Consider the following 22,587-nt stretch of genomic DNA (forward strand, 5'->3'; position numbering starts at 1 on the left):
AATACAACAAACACAAACATACAGTTTTCAGGTATGCCACCTCCCACTGTTTGGCAACTACGATAAAAACCACTTTTGATCTAGTCATGATCCTGAAGAATCTAACCAAATGATCATTTATTTTTGCAACTCCAAATTATTTTGGAGAATCCTGTTGTGAAACAGGAGATCTTTTAAAACTTACTTATATCCAAATGAAATCATTCTTAGGAGTACCAATCCAGTATTAGAGGGCTTTGTTAACTTCTGTCATTACATACACAATCTGGCACCAAGCCACAGGACTGCTTATATTTTAACACTTAAACATTAATTGGCTTTGGTGGAATATGTATTAGTTTAAATCCTGTACCAACCTAATTTGAAGCTGAATTTACAGTAACAAATGATATTTATAAATGCAAACAAATTTATACTAAGTGGGAGTAGGTTTTATAAACAGACTTTTCTTTAAAGTACTACTTAAAATATACATCATGCACACTTTGGAGCATAAGCAGAATCAACATCTGTAAACAATCAGAAGAATTTATAGCACCAACATTTTAGCTGTAACACAAAGGCTGACTCCAAGATCATACACCAGCCTCTCAAAAGCACTGTTGTCATTTACTTTCAAAGCACTTTAATTAGATACATTGTTTTCTTTGCCCTTAAGCTTGTATTCAGCCAAGCCAAAGGAAATGGGCAGTATGGTAAAAGGGGTACTACCAAAACACAGTTTTGTTACCTTAACACTGTTTTTTTTTTCCTTTCTTTGTGGGAGCTACAAGACGTGACCTGTAGTGCTTAATTGGAAAGGAAAGTCAATCCTACTTATTTACTCTTAAGCCATTGAAAGTAAATGAAACCTTCCACGTTATTCTTCACATATTTGAGTAATCAATACTGCATTTAGTCAACTGACTTTTTTAGGTTAATTACAATCCTGTAACTTTCATTAATTTAGAATGAGATTTCATGTGAAATACTGGGTATATATACCCAATGATTTATATCTTAAAGGGTAAATTTTGTATTTCTAAATAAGTTTGACATTCAAAGTTAACTACAGCAATCACAATAAGCACAAAAACATCAGTTTTACCAAAGAAGTGCAGTTTATGAAATTTAGGATCAACTATTGAAAATGCAAGTTTCCTTTAAACACACACACACACATACACACACACACACACACACATACACACACACACACACACATTAACCATGAATTCTGAAACTGCGATATTTCAGTGCAAAAACCTCAGTATGAGGTAATTTTAATGTAATAACCACTTGAAAAAAATCCACACAGTGGCACTCTTAAAAATGATAGTTTACATGACAATTGCTGGCTGACAAGACAATGTGGACTAAATGTTCTTAGCTATTTAAACTAATCTTGTCTTGTTTGGACATATTTTTCACCTTAATCACTTCTGATTCAGAAACACAGAAAGTCAGTTATTGATGTGGAAAGGGAAAATTCCCACAGCCAACTAATTGGTTTATGTATTCAAAGAAAATTTTATGCTAGAATTCTGATAGAAATTAGAATACCGAAAGGTTGAAACCATTTCATGAGCTTACTAGCAGAGGGTTAATTTAAAAATTTTCTATGTAATTCCAGACTAGTAGTGCAGCACACCTCCTTAATGGAAAGGTGAGGACCCTAACATGGTTGGTCTAGACAGAACATAAACTCTTACAAGTGCAAACCTTTTCACCAAGGTGTTTCAGGTCAGGATTGAGTACTGTTCCTTGCTTAAAAAGAAAATTTTGGAAATGAAAGCTAAATTTAAAAAAGGTAAGAATGAACTCTCACAGTAAAATACACTGAACACCAAGGCCTAAATCATTATCAAAGATAGGAACATTCTACTTGGGCAATGGTGTTTATTGTACTGTACTAATGAAATTAGAATACATACTTGGGGGAAATCTTTCCCCAAATGTCTGATGCTGAGAAACGAGCAAAAGAGGGGGAAAAAAATCAATTCTAAAAAGTTGAAGAAATGCTGGTCATCAGATAAAATGGAACAGAAAATGACTTTCTGTAACATAACAATTTTTCTAGAAAAGAGAATAAGTGCATCACAAAACAACTAAACCAGTCTATCTCTGTGTCACATTTAACTTGTGAGTCATCAAAGTGCAAGCTACATCTTTCTACATATCATTCTCATTGCAATGGCTTAAAGTCAACACTGAAAAGATTAAAAAAGGGAAAATACACAGCAAGTTATGCTTCATTTTTCACAATAGCACTAAAGAAAAAAGGTACCTTTCTATGATATCTTAGTGCTAAATGCTAAAGTAACAATGGTTTCTGCTATGACAGGAGTCACTCTGCATGAAACTTTAAGCTTTCTATATAAGAATAAATTTTAAAATCCAGAAGTAGAAAAAAATAGCAAACTCTGTAAACCTTTGCATTTTTCCTATGCAAACCAGGTTTTAAGTACTGAGTTCATGTTAGTATTTCTGATTAGTGTAAGCAATTAGTTTAGGAGTCTGGACTGAAAGGGCCTTTTACTTTGATATTAACTTAAAAGTAATATGGGATCTTCTAGCTCATAGAAAGGAATAGAGCTGGCTTGACTTTCTCCAGAATCTGAGTCATAGGGAGCATCAGGGAGCTCTGTGAAACCATATGCTAGTTGTTCATCTTCTATATCTGATCGAACGTAGCAGGAAGGGTTAGAATATTCCTCTTCTTCTATACTGTTGAAATCTTGAGGAATATATAACATCCCTGGGTAGTTCCTACTAACCAAGTCACTTGTGGTTTTTAGGGAGATTTTTCTAAATGCCATCAAATGCATATGTGAAAACTTTGAATACTTGAAACGTTTAAAGCCCAGGGACTCTATAGCAATCTTCCAGCTTTTCATCATCATAGCATGACGGTTCTGATGGGAGGAATCAGGTGTGATGATAAGCAATAAACCGTTTAACACTAATAGTTCATGGGCTTTCTTGCAGCAAATCCATCGTTGGTAAGGTGATGGAAAATAAGAGAGAAGAAGAGAGAAAACAACCACATGGAAAAGTTCTCCAGGAAGAGAATCAATAGGGTTTTTCAGCTGCTTCAAAAAGGCATCTATAGCATCCTGTGCAAGCTGGAGAGGCTGCTGAAGCTGCAGGTTCAGGAAGTCACATTTATATACACTCTGCAGAAAGGGAAAAAAGGACACTTTAGGAATTTGAAAATTACTTCTACCGTATCAGAGATTTTACACCAAACTAGTGGACAGCATTTCTACATAATCCAAGCTTTACTTCTGAAACTTTCCCTTCTAAATTATTCTACTTGCACAGACACTGAACCTAAACTTTTACTCCAAATAATCTTAAAGAGCAATCAAGCCTGGAGCACTTCTATTCAAAAATAAAAAAATAATTATTTCTGTGGAGCAATTTGAAATTTGGGTAAATGTTTTCAGGAATGATTTATCTAAACTTAGTCATATTTACATTCACTTCAACATTTACAGTTCTCAAAAATAGGTCAATGTAAAAACTTTACACAAAAATACCATGAAATAAAGGTGAATCAAAGATATCAAAGAAGATACTGAAAGAAAGGGGTGTTATAAATTCATAAAAGAACAAAACTTTCGATGCCATGAAAAATGTCTTTTAAACCATTAACTGTAACTATCTTAAAAGTAATTTTAATTACATTTATTCTATCAATACCTGGTTTAAAACTACATATTAAAATTAAATTATGACCATGGAAAACACCACAACTAAGGGAATAAATAGCACTGAATAATTTGCTGAATATTACAACTCTATGAAAATGATCCAGAATAAAAATTTAAACTTAGATAAAAATTAGTTGCCCTCTTCATAGGATACTTGAGGCCCTTATTCTTGCTAGTAACTAGCCAAGCTGGCGACATATGTGGACTATAAATTAGGCAAAGTGATACATAAAGTTCTATTACACAGAAAAAGATGTATGTTTTCCTTTTTCCATTTGCTTTTTCCTCTTAAGATAGCTTTACTGAAGTATAACTGACGTACAAACAAGCATGGCTGATGCACAACCATACTGATTGGTGTATGTTTTGACATTTAAGCATTCGTGAAACCATCCCTATAATCAAGTTAATGAACAGACTAACACTCCCTGAAAGCTTCCTCATGAGCCTTTATAATCCCTTCTTTGTACTCTTCCTGTTGTTCTTCACCACTAGGCAATCACTTATGTGATTTCTATGACTATAGTTTGTATTTCATAGAATTTTATATAAAGGGAATAAGACACCATAATGTATTCTTGATTTGCCTCGCTTCTGTAAGTATGCTACTGTATTAAGAATATATTATAGTTTGTTCATATACCTGCTTATGTACATCTGGGCTATTTCTAACTTTTGTCTATTCTAACTTAAGCTGCTATGAATAACTCCTGTTTGACTTTCAATGGGCATGCTTTCATTTCTCTGGGGTACAGATCCAGGAAAGGCATGGCTGGATCATACACTAGTAGGTATGTGTTTAACTTTAAAAAGAAATTCTAAAACTGTTTTCAAAAGTAGTTAAACAGTTTTACATTCCTACCAGGAGTGTATGGGAATTCCAGTTCCTCCAAATATTCATCAACATTTGGGATAGCTAGCCTTTTAAATTTTAATCATTGTAATAGAGGTGTGTAGTGGTATACTGTGGTTTTAAATTGCATTTTCTTAAAGAGTAATAATATTCATCTTCATATGTACTTATTTGTCATCTGGAAATCTTCTTTGGTCAAGTGTTTATTTAAATCTTTTGCTCACTTGGTAAGTGGGTTGCTTTACATGAAAAAAAAAACCTGTTTTCTTATTCTGAGATTCTTTATTCTGGATACAAGTTCTTAATCAGATGTAGGACTTGAAAATACTCTCAGATTGTGGCTGTATTTATTCTCTTATCAGTGTCTTTGGAAGAGGAAACGTTTTACATTTTGATGAAGACCAATTTACAACTTATTCCTTAGTGCAGTGTTTTTGGTGTTCTAAAATTTTTTTCCTGACTCACTGTTATATAAAGTTTTTCTTTCAGTGTTTTCTTCTAAAAGTTTTATAGTTGTATGTTTTACAATTAGGTATGTAATTAATTTGAATTTACTTTTGTATATAGTGTGAGGTATGGACTAAAGTTTTTCTTTTATATATGGATAGCCAATTGTTCCAACCACCATTTGTTGAAAAGGCTATCTTTTCCATCTGAGTTGAAAATTAGTAGTCCATAAATTTGGCCTTATTTATGGGCCATACGAGTGTCTGTTCTACTTCATTGATACTCTTGCCACCAATGCCACAGTGTTGTGATTACTGTAACTTTTTCATTTAAAATTTTTTAAAAGATGTTTGTTTATTTTTGAGAGACAGAGTGTGAGCGGGGGAGGGGTAGAGAGAGAAGATGACACCGAATTGGAAGCAAGCTCCAGGCTCTGAGCAAGCTGTCAGCACAGAGCCGGATGTGGGGCTTGAACCTACAAATCATGAGATCATGACCTGGGCCAATGTTGATGCTCAACTGACTGAGCCACCCAGGTGCCCTGGATTATTGTAACTTTAAAATAAATTTGAAAATCAGGTAGCATTACTCTCAAACACTGTACTTTTCAAAAGTTACTTTAGCTAATCTAGGTCCTTTGAACTTCCTCAAAAATTATAGAGTAAGTTTTTCAACTTCTATAATAAAGCCTCCTAGGATTTTGATCAAGATTGCCCTGAAACTATAAATAAATTTTGGGAAAACAGATGTATTTACAATATTGGGTTCTTCCATGAATAAACATGGTATATTTCTCTACTTATTTAGGTTTTCTTTAATTTCTCTCAATAATTTACAGTTTTCGGGGTGCTTGGGTGATTCAGTCAGTTAAGTTCGGCTCAGGTCATGATCTCATAGTTCATGAGTTCGAGCCCTGGAGTGGTTATGCAGACAGCTCAGAGCCTGGAGCTTGCTTCAGATTCTGATTCTCTGTCTCTCTCTCTCTGCCTGTCTCCCACTCATTCCCTCGCTCTCTCAATATTAAGCATTACAATTTTTTTTAAAAAATTAGTTTTCAATATATATTTTATATAAATGTCTTACATTAAATATGTCATATTTTTGATGCTATTGTTTTTAATTTCTACTTGATTGTGGCGTGTGTGTGTGTACAAGTTGACTCTTGTATATTGGTCTTTTATCTTGCAACTCTGCCAAACTCCTTTATTCTACTGGCCTCTCTCTAGATTCCATAGAATAGCCTAATACATGTTCAATGTCAAGTGTGAATAAAGACAGTTTTAGTTTTAGTTCTTTTGAATCCTGATGCCTATTGTTGCTTTTTTTTTTTTTTCCTGGCTCTATTGCACTGGGTAGAATTTACAGAGTATGCTAAATAGAAGTGGTGAAGGTAGATGCTCTTTCCTTGATCTAGTGGGGAAAGCACTGTTGCTTTATTATTAAGTATGATGTTGGCTGTAGGTTTCTCAGACAGCCGTATTAGGTTGATGGAATTCAATTCAATCCTTAGAGCTTTTATAAGGAAAGAATGTTGGGATTTTTCAAATGTTTTTCCTATGCCTATTGAGATCTTTTTTATTAGTGTGCTAAGGTGAAAAAATTGTCTTTTGAAGATTACTACAGCTTTCTGTTATAACCTGAAGCTGGGATTGTGATACCTCCAGTGTTTTCTTTTTCCAGACTGCTTTGGCTATTCAGGTCTTTTGTGGTTCCATACAATTTTAGGGTTTTTTTTTTCTAGTTTTGTGAAAAATGCTGTTGCTATTTTGACAGGGATTACATTAAATGTGTAGGTTGGTCTTGGTAGTATAAACATTTAAGCAATGTTTGTTTTTCCAATGCCTGAGCATATAATCTGTTACCATTTATTTGTGTCATCTTCATTTTTTTCATCAGTGTTTTAATAGTTTTCCTCTTTACTTCTGAATGGTAAGTTTGCCAGGGAAAGTCACTGATTGGCAGTATTTTTTCTTTCAGCCTTTTGAATATAAAATGCTACACCCATCTGGCCTGTAAAGTTCCTGCTGAAAAATGTGCTTATAGACTTAAGGAAGTTCATTTGTATGTAGTAAGTTGTTTAAGTTGTTTTTCTCTTGGTGCTTTTAACGTTATTTCCTTTTTTCATTCTTTTTCTTATTGCTGCTCTGAATGTGTGAGTTCCACTGCCTTGTTTTCAAGTTGACTGATGCTTTTGCTACTTCTAGTCTCATGTTGAATGCCTCTAGTGTATTTTGTATTTTTTAATTCAGTGTTTATATTCTTCAGCTCTGTGACTTCTATTTGGTACCTTCTCATATTTTCCATCTCTTTGTTGAAGTTCTCACTGTGTTAGTTCATTCTTCTCCTGAGTTTGGTGGCATCTTCATGACTATTACTTTGAATTCATTTTCATGTAAATTATGTATCTCTATTTCATTAATTTTCTTCCCCTACACTTTTTCCTTATTTTTTCCATTTGGAACATATTCCTTTCTTCATTTTACTTGACTTTCTGTTGGTTTCTATATAGCAGATGATACCATAGCCTCTTCCAGTCTTGAGGGAATGGCCTTGTTAGGAGATGAAACTTGTTATTCAACCCTGCCTCAGATCTTGGTTGTCTTTTTAAACCTTTATGCTTGTTTTAGCAGCCTATTACATTTTTAGTAGCTTCCAGTAGTTACGGATGTGCCAAGACCTGTCAGTGTCTTGGTGGGGGATGATCTCAGCACCTAGATTCAGGTGGCCTAGAAGCCAGACCTTCAGGCATCAGGTTTTAAAAGATGCAAATATAGGGGCGCCTGGGTGGCTCAGTCAGTTAAGCCTCCGACTCTGGCTCACGTCATGGTCTCATGGTTCATGGGTTTGAGACCCGCGTTGGGCTCTGAGCTGACAGCTTAGAGCCTGGAGCCTGTTTCAGATTCTGTCTCCCTCTCTCTCTCTCTCTGACCCTTCCCTGATCACCCTGTCTCTCTCTCTCTGAAATAAATTAAAAAAAAAAAAAGTATGAAAAAATATATAAGTCCTGTGGGAAGACAAATGTACATCCTCCTGCCCCCCACTGGCTTTGAGAAACAGGCAATCTGGAAGTATCCCCTGAGTGGGAGTCAAAGAGTGTATAAGGTGTATAAGGTCTTTTCTGGGTGACAGTGGTGAGGTAGACCAAGGCTGAGGGAGAGTGCAAGATGGTGTCTCAGCCTGTGTTTTGAGAGCAACTCCGTTTGACATTAAATGTCCCAAACTTGAAGCAGGTCTCCAGGCTAAAGCCCCAGAACAAGCAAAGAGGTGCCCTTCACAGAAATAGTGGGGAGTATGCCTCAGTCCGTGCAGTGCCCTGGGGGTGAGACTCTTCTAGCCTGCCAAGAACAATCTCTCCAACTGCCATAGTCTCATGGGTCCCAAGAATGCAAGTCTTCCAACCGCATCCCAGCCACCAGAGCCAGGTGATCAAGGGATGCTCCCTAGGAGGCAGCTGCAAAAACTAGCATACCAGATGTGTGTACAGTTCCCCTCCAGGAGACCATGGCACTTAGGAGCACAGCAGAGAGTGAGCTCAAAGACAGGGCCCACCCACAGAAATCTCTGGAAAAGATTATAGTTAGCCCCATGACTTATGTTTAATTAGAAGTCTGCCACTCAGGCTGCAGTCATGGTAATTAGCTAATAATCTTCCTTCACAGTAAGACTGAGATCCTGGGTCTGATGCCTCTTGCTGTGCTGTAGGGGTGATAGCTGTGGAGGAACTTTCCTCATTGATTACAGTTCTGTGGGACCCATCAGTGTAAGTCTTACTGACCACCACAGCCAAGTGATGATAGAGATTTACTCTGGCAGTAGTCACAAAAATTGAGACGTGAGACAGAGAGCATGAGCTCCTTTCTGGGTGACACACACTCTACTATTACAGTGCCATGGTACAAGGAAAACATGATTCCTTGGCCTACAGAGCCAGGAGATCAAGAGGGCAGCCTATGATACTATCTATCTCTAGAAATTACATTTGGTATTTTTAAAGTATGTTCTGTGTCTCCAAACTTTTTGTACATCTAGGATATAGTCATGCTGTGCCTATTTAAATGTCCTTGTTTCCTAATTTTAACATCTGTCAGTTCAGGGTTGGTCTCTGTTGATTTATTTCCTCAATATGGGTCCTATGGCTAATTCTTTATTGGATGTCCTACATGGTGGATTTCTATCTTTCTGGGTGTTAGATGGCATTGCACTGCTATAAATATTCTTGAGCTTTGTTCTGGGATGCAGTTAAATTATCTGGAAACACTCTGATCTTTTGGGGTCTTCTAAGATTTGTTAGGTGGGACTAGACCATTGTTCAGTCTAAGACTAATTATTTTCCAGTACTCAGGCAAGCTCTTCTTTGTACTCTGCCCAATGCACTTTGATTCTTCAGGTTTCTAGTGTGGCTGATGGAAACAGGTACTATTTCCACCCTATGTGACTGCCAGGCACTATAACCTCTACCTCTTTTGAGTGGTACTTTAAGTCTCATGTAGTTTTCTCATTCATATCCTATACTGAGCACTACTCAGCTGAGTACTCAGGAGGACTCTTTGCCCTTCAGGTCTTTGGAGTTTTCCCTCTGTGCAGCTCTCCTATAACTGGTACTCTGTCCTATGAACCCTAGCTGTCTAATTCTCCCCAGGACTCTCAGTTCTGTCTCTACAACTCAGGGAAACATTTGGGCTTTGCTTGAGATTCCCTCTCATGTGTTATGTCCCAGAAATTTTAAAGGCCAAATAGTGGATTTTTGTCTCTCATGTCTTTCATCAATGGATCATTGTCCTTTATTACCTGATATCTAGTGTCTTGTAAATAAATTATTGTGCATATTTTGTCCACTTCTTGTTTGAGGTAGGGGGACAAAAGATCAATCTGGTTCTTATTACTCCATCTTGACTGGAAGTGAACATCTCTTTGTTTTAAAATTAGTTATAGTGGGGCGCCTGGGTGGCTCAGTCAGGTCAGCAGCTGACTTTGACTCAGGTCATGATCTCACAGTTGTGAGTTTGAGCCCCATGTTGGGCTCTGTGCTGACAGCTCAGACCCTGGTGCCTGCTTTGGATTCTGCCTCCCTCCCTCTGCCTCTCCTCTGCTCATGCTGTGTGTCTCTCAAAAATAAATGTTAAAAAAAAAAAAGTTATAGTATTATGAACTGTGGAAACCTGATTCTACTACTGAACTTCTGTATTGTTAGTTCTTTTGCCTTCCCCAATGACTTTACAGTTGCAAGTTTATATCTATAAACAAATTTAGTATTTAATATTTAAGCCCAAGGTTTAGAGTAAATGGTTGTCACATTTCAGCAGTCCCTAAAGGACATCTCTAATGTGTCTTAAGGAGAGAAGAAAATCCCTGTACAGAGCCAAATGCATTTTAAAAGTGTATCTCCTGACGGCACAGGAATTCTCTGCAATGATAAGCTAAGAACAGCTGTTTTACCATAAAGCAAACATTTGTTCATCAATCAGAAGTAGAGATAATGGTAAATTTTATTAGCATTTCTTGATAAAAATTCAAGAAAAGATTCAAATGAAAGTTAAATCTCCATGCAGGAACTTTTCAATAATAATGGCAAACACAGCACTCATTTATGTAACAGGCACTGTACTATGTGTTTTAAATACTTCTTTTCAAGTAGACCTAGCAATGGTGCTATGAAACGTGCTCCATCACTAACTCCATCATACAGGTGAGAAAAAGGGCTCAGAGATGAACCCCAACCTGAAAGATTCCATTACTGTATTCAAGAAGTATTTAATAAGTACTTCATGCAGTAGCTATTCCTAGATGCTAGGTATATAGCAAAGTGAAAACCAATCCCTAGCCCAGAGAGTTAACACTGTAACACATACTCTCTTTATAACATTAAAAATGCAATTTGTGGGGCACCAGGGTGGCTCAGTTGGTTAAGCTTCCAACTTTGGCTCAGGGCATGATCTTATGGTCCATAAGTTTGAGCCCTGCATCAGGCTCTGTGTTGACAGCTCAGAGCATGGATCCTGCTCCAGATTCGGTGTCTCTCTGCCCCTTCCTTACTCACACTGTGTCTCTCTCTCAAAAATAAATTTAAAAAAGTTTTTTTTAATCCACTTTATAAATTTTTGGTGCCTAATGCTTTATCAAAGTAAAATGGCAAACATGAACTTTTATCATTAAGAAATCTATTTTAAAAGTAGAGAAAACAATTTAACTAGTTTCATCTACTATGTACAAATAGCTGTGATTTAATAAAGTTTTGATGGTGTTCAAAGTCCTTGCTCTTGACATCATTCCATAATGGCTCCACATCAGAGTACACTTCAGAAAAGGGTAAGTAAACAAAAAGCCTAAACCTTACAGCTACCTGGAAATCTTGGCAATCTACTAGTCTCTTGAATATAGCAATAGATAACTAGGAAACAAAATAAAAACCAGTACCATATTCGTCAACTAAATGCTCAAAATTAATTCATGGAATATGTATTTGCTATTGAAAAAAATTCCTTATCAACTTGTAAATAGGAAACATACTTGCTATTTCAGGAATGTAAAAGACAATGTAAGTATATGTAGGATCTTCAAGTCTCAAAATAAACAGAACTATGCATACCTCTACAGCAGGTACAATATCTATGCCAACAGTTAGAAATTCTTCAAACTTCAGAAATGGGTTAAAGCAGCTGCCAACATCAAGTAATCTGATCTTTCCTGAGGTCTGTAGCAACCTAAAAATAGATTATTTTCAGTTTGACTTTTATAGGATAAAACTGAGTATAAGAAAAAAATTGAAATGTGAGAAAAAGATCATGTGAATAATTAAGGTCTCAAGGTTCTTGTACACATTTAAACATTACTGAGGGCCCTAAAGACCTTTCATAAATGTCGGGTGTAGGTACCAAACTCTGAAATGAAAACTGAATAGTGAAGAAAACTCATTTAATATATGCAATAGGCTTTTAAAAATGTATATTATACTTTTTAAATGAAAAATCTAGATTAGAAAGATAATAAAAAGTGAGGAGATGTTTTATATTTTTTCAAGTCTCTTTAATGCCTGGCTTAACAGAAGACAGATGAATTCACATTTGGGGTTTTGTGTTCAGGCTGTTGTACCCTATAGTTTGGAAAACTCCACTCTACACTCATCAAAGAGTAAATAAAGACAAATGGTATCTTAGTATTATAAAAATAAATTTTCACCCACAGAAATCCTGGAAGTATCTAAAATCCCCAGACCACTATTTGAAAACTGTCCTTAAAATAAAAGAATTCCTTCACAAATCAAATCTCATTAGTCAGTATTATAATGTCCTTGGACTTCAATTTAATTCATCAGTAAATTAAAGGGATCAAAGAGATCAATAGTATTTTTAGTTATGAAAAATTTTTATTGTGTGCTTATGTCCAAAAATGGCAGAAAAAGGTAAACAAAACTAGAAATAACTGTTATAAAGTTGGTTGCCTGCAATGAATCTCAATCTATGTAGCAGCATGTAAGAATAGAGGAAATGGTGGATTTTATTTGGACCCAAGCTCATAGTCCTAGTGTTCAAAGAGTAAATCAATAAAATTCAGCTTGAGACAATATGCCATTTCCATTGATAATACAACTTTCTATGTAAGATTTGAGAACATACTGGAAAAATAAAGAAAATATAGGAGAATGATTAGGTAAAAATAGAATTGTGGTTCTTTGAAATGTAGAGAAAACCTGTCCAGCTTCTCTTCCTTACATCTTAGCTACCATTTTCCTTTGGATCCACTGAGAGACATTAAACTATAGACAGGTTAATCTCCTGAAAAAGGTACTATAAATCAAAATAACAAAGTTGATTTTCTTTTCAGAAAAGGAATGCAATAAATAGGGGTTACTATATTATTATTTTTTACCAGAGCTTGATGTCCTAGCATTTTATAGAAATGACCATACTTACCATTTGACAGAGTACATGGCAGTGTATAGCAACATAAAAACAATATGAACTAATTAAAATATTTTTGTCAATAAAAAGGTCTAAGGTAAAAGCAAGTTAACTGAAGAGGGCCTTCATTTTCTGTATCTGTAGAAAGATTAACTACTTTTGACAATGACCCTAGATGAATGTTCTTAAAAGGAATAGCTAGCAACTCCACCAGTGAACAGAGCTGCTCCTAGGGCTTAAGAGGTAATTTCATGTATTACAGCAACTTGGGAAACAGTATGTAGTTTGGGTGATAAAAAGTACAAAAAATCTGTAAAGTTGAATTCAGTTTGGTAATACCTGAAATAGTATAATATACTAGGTTCCAAGGAGGTAAAGCCAGTGGCATAGGTTCCAAGCTGCTAAACAGAGCAAAAGATCCAGTAGATAGTGGCCACAGAAATGTCTGGCATTTAGCTGACATTTGTTGCTGAATTCATAAAAATTTAAATACCCAAATCTTAAGTTAGAATAAGTGAAGATCTAGAACAATAGTAACATTATAAACACTATTAGATAACGCTAGCCCCAAGATTAGAAGGACCAAGAGCAAGAGTTCTGGAATCAGAGAGATTAAGACCAAAACCTGATTGTCCTTGACCTGTATAATACGCAGACACACTAATAGGGTAACCATACTTATGAGTTATTTCCAATATTAAATAAAACCACACATTTATAATGTTTGACCAATATTTGCCACATGGCAAGTGCTCAAAAAGTGGTAAATATTGTTAGCTGTTATTGCTACAGATGGAATTTTTTGTGGTTCATCCACTAGTGATCTTCCTAAACATAATATAGAATTTTCTTCATATTAAATTATATAGTAGTTGATTCTGGTAAACTGGCTAGTAAAATATTTCTGATGGTCTCTTAAAAAGTGCTTCTTGTAAATTGTCTATCTGGATGGAGTATCTAAATCAAGTTAATTCAACATTATGATACAATCACCAATAGCATTACCATGGATTTATTAATTATCACTATGTACTTAGTTCATTTCAAATTCTTTGGTTTAGCTCTTTAGTTTTTTATTTGCATTAAGCACATTTACAGTCTAAATAATCACCAAGTCAGCATCCAAGTAATTACCATCCAGGTCAAGAAATAAAACCCTGACTACACCCTGGAAGCAGGACAGTCCCCGATGACGCTCCCTCCGCCCTTTGTGTAACGGTAGCTGCTATCCTGATTTTCATGGTAATCATTCTCTTCATTTCCTTTTATAGTCTTAACCTCTAACCATATGCCTAAATAATATAGTTTTGTATTACATATTTGCTTTTGTGACATTCTTCTTTCTTGGAGAAATGTTTTTCAAAGTTTCATGCTTCTTGCTCGTTACATAAAGGAGGTCTATACTGTGACATGAGGTAATTAAAAGGTTAAAGACTGAGAGAAGTGAGAGAGAAGCAAAAAGTTACATACGTGGGAAACCCCATAAGGCAATCCTTATATTCAAAGAACTGAAAGGAAAAAACCTACAACAAAGAATACTCTTTCCAGCATGATTATCATTCAGAATTGAAGAGAGAAAAAGTTTCCCAAACAAAAGTTAATCACCACTAAACTAGCCTTATAAGAATGTTAAAGGGAATACTTTACACAGAAAAGGTCATAAGTAGAAGAAAATTACCAACAAAAATATGACAACCTAGGTATAAAATGTAGAGGGGGGGTAGTAAAAAGTTCTTTTAAAATGTGTTCAACCTTAAGTGACCATCAACTTAATGATTAACTTATACACTTAGGATGCTTTATATGAACCTCATGGTAACCATAAACCCAAGATCTAGAATAGCTACACAAAAAATAAAGGGAAAGAATATCAAGCATAATACTACAGAAAGTCTTCAGTCACAAACAGAGCAAGAGAAGAAGGGAACAAATAACTATAAATACAAGGAAAAAATTAAATGACAATAGGGAGACACCTATCAATAATTAATTTAAATGTAAATGGTCTAAATTTACCAACTCAAAGGACAATGGAATGGATAAAAAAACAAGTCCCATCCATATGCTGCCCACAAGAGACTCACTTCAGACTCACACACAGAATGAAAGTGAAAGGATGAGAAGAGAGATTCCCTGCAAATGGAAGAAGGGGATGGGGGAGGGGGGAGAAAGGGGAACAGGCCATGGTAGCAATACTTGTATTAGACAAAGTACACCTTAAAACAGAGTAACACAACACAAAGAAAAGTAGTACATAATGATACCTTTATCAATTAGATCTAATCAATCCAACAACTGGATGTAACAATTATGCACTCAACATTAGAGCACCTAAAAACACAAAGCAACTATCAAGACATAAATGGAGAAACTGAGAATAATGCAATAACAATAGGACTTTAACACCCTACCTCCATCAATGGATACATCAACAAGGCAGAAAATCAACAAAAAAACCCTCTTTGAGCAACACATGATCCCAGATGGACTTAACAGATACACAAAACACTTCACCCAAAAATGACAGAATAATCATTCTTTTCAAGTATATAGGAAACATTCTTCAGGACAGATAACATGTTGGGCCATAAAGCAAGTCTCAAAAACTGAAGACTGAAATCATATCATGCATCTTTTCTGACCACAATGGTATAAAACCAGAAATTGATCACAGGAAAAAAACTGGAAAAAACACAAATGGAGATTAAACAACATGCTACTAAACAGCCAATGAGTTCATAAAGAAATCAAAAGGTATATGGAGAAAAATGAAAACAAGAATACAATGGTTCATAATCTGGGACACAGGGAAAGCAATTCTAAAAGGACATTTATAGTGATATAGGTATACCACAAGAAACAATCCAACCTTTACACCTCAAGAAACTAGAAAAAGAAGAACAAAGGCCAAGGTTAGTAGAAGGAAGGAAGTAATAAAGATTGGAGCAGAAATAAAGAGACCCAACAAAAGAATATATCAATAAACCAAGAGCTGATTCCTTGAAAAGATAAACAAAATTGATAAACCTTTAGCCAGACTTATCAAGAAAAAGAGGATTCAAATAAATACAATCAAATGAAAAACAAAAGACAGTATTAGGAAAATTATATGTCAAAAATTGGACAACTTACAAAAAAATGGATAAATTCCTAGAAATACACAATCTTCCAAAACTGAATCAGTAAGATGTAGAACATCTGAACACACTGATTTTCAGTAACAAAATTCAGTCAGCAATAAAAAAAAAAATCTCCCAATAAACCAAAGTTTAGGACTATATGGATTCACAAGTGAAGTCTACCATTATTTGAGGAAAAATTAATACCTGTTCCACTTAAAGGAGTCCAAAAACTTGATGAGAAAGATTCCCATATTCATCTTACAAGGCCAGAATCACCAAAGACACTACAAACAGAAAACTACTATAGGCCAACATTCTTGATAAACAGCTGCAAATATCCCCAACAAAATATTAGCAAACCTTTGCATTCAACACTCCATTAAAAGGACCATTCACCATGATCAAGTGGGAAGTACTACAGGGATGCAAGGATGCTCCAATATCTACAAATCAACGTGATATAGAGCAACAACAAAAAGGATAAAAACCTTATCTCAACAAATGCAGAAAAAGTATCTGACAAAATTCAACATGTTAATGATAAAAACTCAGTCAGTTTAGAGGGAAAAACCTCAATATAATAAAGGCCACATATGAAAAACCCAGAGTTAACATCATACTCATGGTGGAAAAAATGAAAGCTTTTCCTCGAAGATCAAGAAAGAGACAAGGATGCCGACTCTCACCACTTTTATTCAACACAGTACTGGGAGTCCCAGCCACTGCAATAATATAGGGAAAGGAAATAAAAAGCACCCAAATTGATAAGGAAGGAACAAAACTCTCATTATTTGTAGATGACACGATGGTACAAATAAAAAGCCTCAGGGGCGGTTGGGTGGCTCAGTTGGTTGGATGTCCGACTACAGCTCAGGCCATGATCTCACAGTTGGTGGGTTCGAGCCCTGCGCTGGGCTCCATGCTGACAGCTCAGAGCCTGGAGCCTGCTTCGGAGTCTGTGTCTCCCTCTCTCTCTGACCCTTCCTGCTCATGCTGTCTCTCTCTCTCTAAGATAAATAAACATTAAAAAACTTTTTTAAAAAGCCCCAAAGACTACACCAAAGAACTACTAAAATGAATGAATTCAGTAAAGTTGCAGGATACACAGAATACACAGAATTAATTACACAGAAATTGGTTATATTTCTTACACTAGTAACAAAATAGCAGAAAAACAATCCCATTCATCATCACACCAAACACTATAAAATACCTACGAATAAACTTAACCAAGGAGGGGAAAGACCTGTACTCTGAAAACTATAAAACAATGATGAAAGAAACTGAAGATAAAACAGGTCAATGGAAAGACTGAAAAAATTAATACTGCCAAAATGTCCACACTATCTAAAGCAATCTATAGATTCAATGCAATCTATATCAAAATACTAACAGCATTTTTTAAACAACTAGAACAAAAAAAACCCCTAAATTTGTATGGAACCAAAAAAGACCCCGAATAACCTAAACAATATTCAGAAAGAAAAAGCTAAAGGTATCATAATCCCAGATTTCAAGATATACTACAAAGCCGTAGTAATCCAACAGTATGCTACTGGCACAAAATCAGACAACAGATTAAGGGAAGAAAAAAGTTCAGGAATCAACCCAAGAAAAAAAAAAAAAAAAAAAAAAAAAAAAAAAAAAAAAAAAAAAAAAAAAAAAAAATACAATGGAAAAAAGACCATCTCTTTCAGAAATGTTTGAAAAACTAGATAGCTACATGGAAAAGAATAGAACTGGACAACTTTCTTACACCATACACAAAAATAAACTCAAAATTGATTAAAGTCTACAATGTGAGACATGAAACCATAAAACTCCCCAAAGAAAACCTGGGCAGTAAACTCTCTGACAATGGTCCAAGCAACATTTTTCTAGGTATGTCTCCTCAAGCATACAACTAAACCCCAAAAAACCCCAAATAATCCAATTTAAAAAAAGGCAGAGGACCTGAAGAGACATTTTTCCAAAGATGACATACAGATGTCCAAAAGACACCTGGAAGATGCTCAACATCACTAATTAGAGAAATGTAAATCAAAACCACAGTGAGCTATTAACACCTGTCAAAATGGCTAGAATCAAATAAACAAGAAATTACAAGTGTTGACAAGAATTTGGCGAAAAAAGGAACCCTTGTGCACTGCTGGTGGGAAGGCAGACTGGAGTAGCCACTGTGGAAAACAGTATGAAAATTCCTCAAAAAATTAAAAATAGAACTACCATATGATCTAGTAATTCCACTAAGTATTTACCCAAAAAATATGAAAATATTTTTTGAAAGATAAATATTTTTTTGAAAAACATAAATCACTATGTTTACTGCAGCATTATTTACAGTAGCCAAAATACGGAAGCAATCTGTTTCCCGTTTCCATTGATGGAGGAATGGATACACACACACACACACACACACACACACACACACACACACACACACACACGAATATTACTCAGCCATAAAAATGACTGAAATCTTGCCATTTGTGACAACATGGGTGGACCTAGAGGGTATTAAGCTAAGTGAAATAAGTCAGAGAAGGAAGAATTCCACATGATTTCACTTATATGTGGAATCTAAAAAGCAAATGAATAAACAAAAAACAGAAATGGACCCATAAATACAGAGAGCAAACTGTTGGTTGCCAGAGAATGTGGGGGGAATGGATAAAATGGGTGAAGTGGCAGTTGAGGATGCAAGCTTCCAGTTATGGAAAGAAGGAATAAGTCACAGGGATAAAAGGTATACTGTGGGGAATATAGTTTATGGTATTGTGATAGTATTGCATGGTGACAGATGGTAGGCTTAAGGTATAAAGTTGTCAAATCCCTACCCTGTACATCTGAAACTAAGGTATTAGTGTGTTAACTATATTTAAAAAAAAATAAAAATGAATATACTCAAATTTCAACATTTAAAAAATTTATTTCTCTCTCTCGAGCCCGTGAGTGGGGGAGAGAGGTTGGGGGTGGGGGGAAAGGGAGAGAGAGAGGGAGGGAGGGAGGGGGAGAGAGGGAGAATCTTTTTTTTTTTTTTTAATTTATTCTCAAGTTAGTTAACATACAGTATAGTCTTGGTTTTAGGAGTAGAATCCAGTGATTCATCTCTTACATATAATACCCAGGGCTCATCCCAACAAGTGCCCTATTAATGCCTATCACCCATTTTCCCCACCCCCCACCCACATCAACCCTCAGTTTGTTCTCTGTATTTAACAGTCTTATGGTTTACAGAGAGAGAGAGAGAGAGAGAAGAGAGAGAGACGGAGAGGAGAGGGAAAGAGGGAGAAAGAGAGGATCTTAAAGCAAGCTCCACACTCAGTGCAGAGCATGATGCAGGGCTCAATCCCATGACCCTGGGATCATGACCTGAGTGGAAATCGAGTCAGACGCTCAACCCACTGAGTCATCCAGGCACTCTTCAACATTTGTTTTTAAATTTATTTTGAGAGTGCGCACCTGTGAGTAAGCAGGGGAAGGACAGAGAGAGAGAACCCTAAGTGGGTTCAGAGCTGACCTGGGGCTCAATCCCATAAAACACGAGATCATGACCTGAGCTGAAGTTGGACGCATAACCGACTGAGCCACCCAGGCGCCCCTCAAACATCTGAATCTTACTGACATCTGTTTTATAAACTTTTATAAAATATTTTTACAAAAGTTACATGTACAGTTGAAATATTACTTTGCAGTTTTGAGGTATATTTTCTATATCTGGCCATTAGGACAAGTTTGTTAATCGTGTTATTCAAACATTCTGTAGTTTTACTGCTTCTGAATGCTTGCTCTCTCAGTTCTTGAGAAGTGTTTTTAAAGAAGCAGAAAAGAAAGATTTCTGTTAACTGATTTGAAAGGACATTATCCTTTTCATTTTTGCCAAAAGAAACTCAGGATGGAAAACCAGAATTAACAAAATCTCAGAGGATTTGGAAACAAGGTGGATGTTTTAAGGAAAGGATGGGACATCTAAGTACACCTTCCTTTGTGTACCTACTTTGTACTTCAGACTTTTAAAGTCAATGTTTTACATATTCAAAAAGTAAAATTAAATCACATGGATAGTTAAAAACACAAAATAAAAAGAGGAGAAACTAAGGAACTTAGTTAAATATTACATAATAGGGGAAAAATTCAGTAGCTTCTGAACATAGCATTCTGACTATAACAGTCTCAATAGGTAATATTTTAAGGACAGGAAGAAATGTAAAGAAATCCTGAATTTATGTAGTATGTTGCTGTAGTACTGACTAACACAGTCAAAAGGAAAGCTGTTCTTCACAGAAGAATGTGAATGAATAAATGTTTAAGCTAGTTAGATATTGAAAAATTACCATTTTCTAAGAACTACAGTAAAACAAACAAATTTGATGCAGGCAAAATCATTAGTAGATACTAAAGCCGCTGGGGAAAATGATCAAGGAACAGGAAATTCACTTAATCTTTATCTATAACCCTACAGAATACAGAAACCTCTACCGTGAAGAAATCTGGTGGACACCACTTTAGTCAAATGATCAAATTTAACATCACGAAGAATGGGACAAACTGACATGTGCACTCTTACTGATATATCTGAGAACACAGTATCATCTGTGTACCAACTATGTTTAATATGAAGCTGTACCACCGGGAACTTTCTAAATTAATGAAGCCTTAGCGATAATTCAACTAACTATGTAAACTTTGATTGGTTCTTGGATCAAACAACCTACCTACAGTTATGAATACTATTACAACAATCTGGAAAATGTGAATATGAACTATTTTTTACCAAACTATACCAATGTTAAATTTCCTGAATATGATGACAATTATATTGTGGCTATGTTGGCAAATGTCCTTGATCTCTGGTGACATATGCTTAAGTATTTAGTGATGAAGTAACTCAAATGAGTTCAGCGGGGGGGAAAAAAAGGAAAAATTGTGTCTATGTACATAGGTATGAAACAAATGTAGCAAAATATTAACTATTAATGAATCTTAAGTAATGAATATAAAGGTATTTGTTGGTTGTAATACCCATAATTTTCCTTAGAGATTTGAAATTTATCAAACTATAATAATGGGAAAAATAAACCTCCCCCAAACTGTAGATTTGTCTTTCAATTTTTGTTTAATGTATATTTTAAAGTTGTGCTCTAAGGCACATACAAATTAAACATTGTTCTATTTTCCTGTAAATTCCCACATTCTATCATTTAAAAAAAATCTTCTTCATCTACAGAATATTAAATCTTGTGATTTGGAAATGTCTCTCAAAAGTAGTATAAACTAGATTTTTAAATCCAGTCTGACAATCTACTTTTACTAGAGTATTTAGATTACTTTTAAAGTGATTTACCGACATTTGTTGCTATTATCTTCTTTTACACTTTTCCATCTATATCTGTTCTGTTTCTTTTCTCCCATTCCTTACTTTGCTTAGAATCACCTTGGGAGCTTTAAAAATCATGCAGACATCCTGATTTAATTGGTGTAGGATAAAGTTTGAACATTAGGATTTTTTTTTTTAATTTTTTTTTTAATGTTTTATTTATTTCTAGGAGAGAGAGAGAGACAGCGTGAGCAGGGGAGGGTCAGAGAGAGAGGGAATCACAGACTCCGAAATAGGCTCTAGGCTCTGAGCTGGCAGTAAGCACAGAGCCCGACGTGGGGCTCAAACCCACGAACCGTGAGATCATGACCTAAGCGAAAGTCGGACGCTTAACCGACTAAGCCACCTAGGCGCCCCTGAACATTAGGATTTTTAACAGTTCCTCAAGTGAATGTATTGTAGAGCCAAGGTTGAGAACTGGTTTTAGATTTTTCCTTTAAAATTTTAATTATATATATATATTTCTTTTCATTTTGCTGACTGCTGATTTGAAAATTTCATACTTTCTATTCTTTTAGGAAAATGTATATTTAGCTACTGACAACCTTAGCCATGTCTTAGACCAATAAAAGGCTTCAGGATACTTAAAAATCTGTTAACCACACAACTTATGTTAGTCTTTCTGTGTATACTATTGTAAAAATGTCCAGATTTACCAACATATTTACCAGGTTTTTTTAGTTCTTCATTCCTTGTTTAACCTCAGATTTTCCATCTGAGATCATTTTCTTTCTGCCTGAAATCCATCTTTAGATTTCTTTTATTAAGGGTTTGCTTTCCCATTTTCTCCTCTCCTGGAGCTCTAAAAACAAGTTAGACCTTCTCATTATTTTATCTTCTGCATTTTTAATCATTTTAATTCTATTTTTTGAATATTGTATTGTCAGGGTGTGGCATTATGGATAATCTCAATCTGTCTCACCCAATTCAATAATTTCCTGTTCAATTCAAGCTATATACTAATTGTTTTAATTATTTTACTATTTCTAGAAGCTCTATTTTTTTAACTTTGGCTTTGCAAATGGCTGACAAGATTGTGAAATTTCTAGTCCCTACAGAAATTTAAGTAATTCTTTTCTTTTTAAAATGCTAATTTATAAAAAATCATATATTTTATAAATTCTAGTATCTGAGGCCTTTATAGATCTGTTCTTGCTATCTGCTGGCTTAGATCATTGCACTTTATTTCCATACA

General features: G+C 35.2%; 1 protein-coding gene across 1 annotated transcript in view; it reads right to left on the minus strand.

Moving 5' to 3' along the window:
• Positions 1-577: 577 nt before the first annotated feature.
• BMT2 (base methyltransferase of 25S rRNA 2 homolog) overlaps positions 578-22,587 on the minus strand; it is an 89,498-nt gene continuing 67,488 nt past the window's right edge. The window contains exons 4-5 of the mRNA XM_039256916.1: positions 11,582-11,696; positions 578-3,155 (exon numbers count right to left, since the gene is read on the minus strand). Of these exons, the coding sequence (XP_039112847.1) occupies positions 2,526-3,155; positions 11,582-11,696 (745 nt within the window). The 3' untranslated portion in view covers positions 578-2,525. The remainder of the gene's footprint in view (positions 3,156-11,581; positions 11,697-22,587) is intronic.

The sequence above is a fragment of the Hyaena hyaena genome, unplaced genomic scaffold, assembly GCF_003009895.1.
Source record: "Hyaena hyaena isolate Hyena2069 unplaced genomic scaffold, ASM300989v1 scaffold_594, whole genome shotgun sequence".
Lineage (NCBI taxonomy): Eukaryota > Metazoa > Chordata > Mammalia > Carnivora > Hyaenidae > Hyaena > Hyaena hyaena.